The following is a 4125-nucleotide window of genomic DNA, read 5'->3' as shown; positions in this document are numbered from 1 at the left end:
AAAAAAAAAAAAATCAAACATTAAAGCCATTCAACCACATTATTCTATAGCCTTCTGACTGATTCCAGCTTCTGATGGGATTATGCTCTACCAACAGATAAAGGATCTGTTCTTGCCTCACAAAGTATGTTCAACATGCCGAAATAGAAAATCTAACAGCAAAAAGGTTCTGTTCTTGCCTTCAGTGTGCGCTGTAGCTGCTGAGTGCTCCTTTAATTCTCTGGCCTTTTGCAAACATATTTCAGCATCCTTCCAGTGAGAAAGGCTTGCATATAAATTCGCGAGGCCATGCCAGACATCATATTCGTCTACCTTGTCATCCACCTGCGAAGAGTTAATAATAAAGGTGAAAAATCATTTCAATGATTAGTCATACAAAGCTATGAACATATCTGTTGGAGAAAACCGATTCAATTTTTCATTCAATCATTTTAAACAACAATTTGATATAATGTGACTAGCTATTATCAAATTTAAATAAACTAAGGGCTGGAAGAGACAAAAAGTTGGCACACAGAATATTACCTGTGAACTAATTCTGAGAGGTCCAAAGGATTTCCTCTGGGCTTGAACCAATGCAAGAAGGTATCGGTAAGTTTCAATAGCATCCATGGGTCGTGATTGGGAAATCTTCAGCTTCGCTTTCAACCTGAGAAGTGGACCTTGCTCCCATTTTGCAGTCTCATCTAAAGCAGCATCTGTCACCACTTCAGCCTCTGAAAATCTTTTCTGTGCAGACAAAACTAGAGCCAGCAATCTCCATCCTTTCAATACAGATCCACCAGTTTCATCAAAGAACTGCTTCGCATAGCGTAAAGCTGCAGGCAGATTTCGGTGCTCTGCATATTGAACAGCTAACTCAAAAATTAGATCAGAATTCTTTTGCTCCAATCTAGCTGCCTCGTCCAATGATTGGAGAGCTTTGGCCTGAAGATGAGACCTCTCGTAGTCAGAGGAAGCAGCCTTAGCTTGCTTTCCCAGGCAAAGTCCCAACATCCGAAGGCTTACGCCTCTTAAATGCTCGTCTAGACCCCGAGCGTTATTGACTGCCCTCTGGGCATAGCCTGCACCCTCTGCAGCAAGATGAGGATCCTCACTGCAAATTCTAGCAGCCAATAATAATGCTATCATGTCATTCGGTCGTTCATGTCGGTGCAGAGACTTTCTTAGCAGATCCAAAGCAGTTTTGCTTTGTCCAGCTGCACTGAGAGACAGCGCTAATGAATTCCAACGGTCAATACGATGATATACACCAGGAATCAACTCTTCAAGTTGTTTTGCTAAAACAGAGGTTTGGCCACATGCTGAAAGTGCAAATGTCAGGTGTTCCATTACCGAGGGGTCCCATTTTGTCTTTCCAAGACAAAACTTTCTCACAAGAATCATTAGAAGCAGAATCGCCTCTTCCAGATTATTTTTAGGTACATATGACCCTTCAGTCTGAACTGCCAAACTGGGTGGATTTGCCTCCACGCCGCTGTACAGCAAAAACATAGCAAATGCTTTCTGAATTCTTGCACAGCAATCATTATCAAGGTTCCATTGACTAAGAAGGGAATTCCTATATGCAGATATTGCCTCGGGATAGCAACCGGCCTCTTTCCAAAGCTCTGGAAGGAGCTCTACGGCATGGCTGACTATCTCTTGCAATTTACTGTCCACTTGAGCATCAGGTATACCTTGAGAAAATATCTTTTCAACAGCATCAAGTACACGCTTGCACTCACTAGCAGCATCTACATTATCAATGTGACTCAAATTTCAAAAATAAATAAAAAAAGTGGAGAAGGATTGGAGCAATTATTCCTGTTCAGAAAAAAATTACCATTGAACTTTCCCAGCTTTTGTAGAGACTTGGATTTTAAGAAGATGGCTTCGAGCACCAAACTAGCAGCATGCTGAGAGCTCGTGGAAGTTGAGCCACCTCCTTTCTTGGCTGGTTTATCAGAAAGGGAAGATTGCAATCGCTGTATGGCTGCTTGAAGATCTATCCCATCAAACACACGAAGAGCCCCTTCGACATTACCTCGTTGATACTCTAGCTTTCCAAGAAGAGCTCTTGCTTCCTGTTAAAATTTAACAGATCATATAGCGTATCCCAAGCATGTGATTGAATTATTGAGGGAAAAATAAATAAATACAAGAACAAACAGGGCATGTAAAATCTTCATATTTATTAAATTACTAAAGATAATGGTAATTGACAAGTATTGCCATATGCAATGTAAGAATGGGACCTGGCATCAGAGTCTTGTACCCCAAGACAAATCACTTGTCTCGATAGCTAGCTCCAGAATGGGGATAGCAGGGGGACAAAGTGCAGAATTCTTGTTTAGACATTTAGTTAGGCTAATGAGTAACATCTCATTTACACAATACACTTGCGGATGTGACACAAGATGGTTAAAAATAAAACAAGGGTTCTTTGAAAAAGTAATGAAATGATTGCTGCAATCATTAGGCAACAAAAAAGGCATGACATTAAATATCAGCTTTCTCCATGGTTCTCTGAAATTACTACTTGACAATACAAAATCATAAAGCAACAAAAACCAGGTCTTGCCAAATAACTACCATAAAGCATAGAATTAGAAAACAAAATTTGACCTCAAAATTGAGAGACAAGCCTTCTCGCAATGCTGATTCTGCTTCTTGAATATTCCCTTCATCAAGCTTAGCCTCAACTTCTGATGTTTTAATGCTGTTTCCATTTGCACGCACCTCTCGAACCGACGAACCCCCACTCTCACCAGACTCCATCAATCATTTCCTGCACATACACACACATTCATTCACCGTTTCCTCATAATAAGTCTCTTTTATTTGTTCCCAAAACCCCGTTCAGCTTCAACGCATTCATTCCTCACATCACACATCAAACTTCCAAATAATTTCTTTTTCAAAAAAGAAAAGGTTTCAGAAGAAATATAACGAAATCAGGGAAGAACCCTGTCTGAAACGACACCATTTCCCACGACATTGCTTCGGAACGGATTGAAAACAATGCCATTCGAGGCTGGATCGTTTCTTGGTGTGATTGGGTTCGATTAAGAAAATGCTAAAAGAATGAAACTTTAGGCTATGAGGAATCAAACTTGTGAGTCAAAATGAATTGGGAAAAAAATACAGATCTAGAGAGGAATGTGGGAAATGCAAGAAAATGGTGGAGAAAGAAAAAACGACCGTAGTAGAACTCACCGAAAAAGAACAAACCAATGCGGGTTAGGAAGAAGGTTGAGGAAAAAATGCTACAATGTTTTCTGAAACGCGATCTTGGGTTCCTTCGGAATTGGACTTTGTTGTTTGTTGTTTTGTTGAGATTTGATCAAAAATGTGTTCCAAGGGAAGAGGAGCTGGCTTAGTTTTGTTTTGTCTTTTGTTGTGAGAGAGAACGAAAATAAAAGTAATAAAATTACAAAAAAAAAAAGGAAGAAAAACAAACCAAAGTACCATACCGAAGTACTAATAAATAATAACGAGTGACAAGAAGAAAAAAAGGAAAATGGGGAGGGTGATGAGTTGGTCGGGTCAACACAAAAAGTTACTATTTTTCCAAAAATTTTAATGTGTATAAATGATAATAATAGGATTTAGTAAAATTTTTTTTAAAAATTTAAGTTGATTATATTAAAGAACAATTTTGTTATTTACATATTTGTTAATATATATTTTCGATCTTAAATTTTTTAATTTAAAAAATACAAATTGATTTTAAAAAGTATTGAAAGTATAAGCATACAATTTTTTAATTTATCAAATAAAATTATAGGAAAGATACAATTCTAAATTTTGAATGAATATAAATTACTTTGTTTCATAATTATTCCCTTAGACGCTTTTCTACTAAAACAATGTAAACTCACCCGTAGAATGTTGCAAAAGAAGCTGGATGATAATGCCTCTTCGATTTGCTGAATGAATGGCCAAAATATACTTAATTAGTAATCATCGTGAAAACGTATTGTGTTTTAATAAATTAACTTATAAAAAAAATTAATGTACATAAATTGATTATTCTTTACAAATCACAAGGAACTTGCATGTATATATAGAATAAAACCCATTTAAAAGGCGAAAATAAAATTAATCTTTTTATAAAACAATTTGTTCTTATCCGATTCTTTT

General features: G+C 37.0%; 1 protein-coding gene across 1 annotated transcript in view; it reads right to left on the bottom strand.

Moving 5' to 3' along the window:
• Positions 1 to 3396, bottom strand: part of LOC127743871 (protein NPG1-like) — a 4106-nt gene extending 710 nt beyond the window's left edge. Inside the window, exons 1-5 of the mRNA XM_052256049.1 lie at positions 3199 to 3396; positions 2608 to 2770; positions 1826 to 2066; positions 526 to 1736; positions 180 to 324 (exon numbers count right to left, since the gene is read on the bottom strand). Coding sequence (XP_052112009.1) covers positions 180 to 324; positions 526 to 1736; positions 1826 to 2066; positions 2608 to 2760 — 1750 coding nt within the window. The 5' untranslated portion in view covers positions 2761 to 2770; positions 3199 to 3396. The remainder of the gene's footprint in view (positions 1 to 179; positions 325 to 525; positions 1737 to 1825; positions 2067 to 2607; positions 2771 to 3198) is intronic.
• Positions 3397 to 4125: the final 729 nt, after the last annotated feature.

The sequence above is a fragment of the Arachis duranensis genome, unplaced genomic scaffold (genome assembly GCF_000817695.3).
Source record: "Arachis duranensis cultivar V14167 unplaced genomic scaffold, aradu.V14167.gnm2.J7QH unplaced_Scaffold_165934, whole genome shotgun sequence".
NCBI lineage: Eukaryota > Viridiplantae > Streptophyta > Magnoliopsida > Fabales > Fabaceae > Arachis > Arachis duranensis.
Note: the sequence above shows the minus strand (reverse complement) of the source record. Positions and strands in the feature narration are given on the sequence as shown.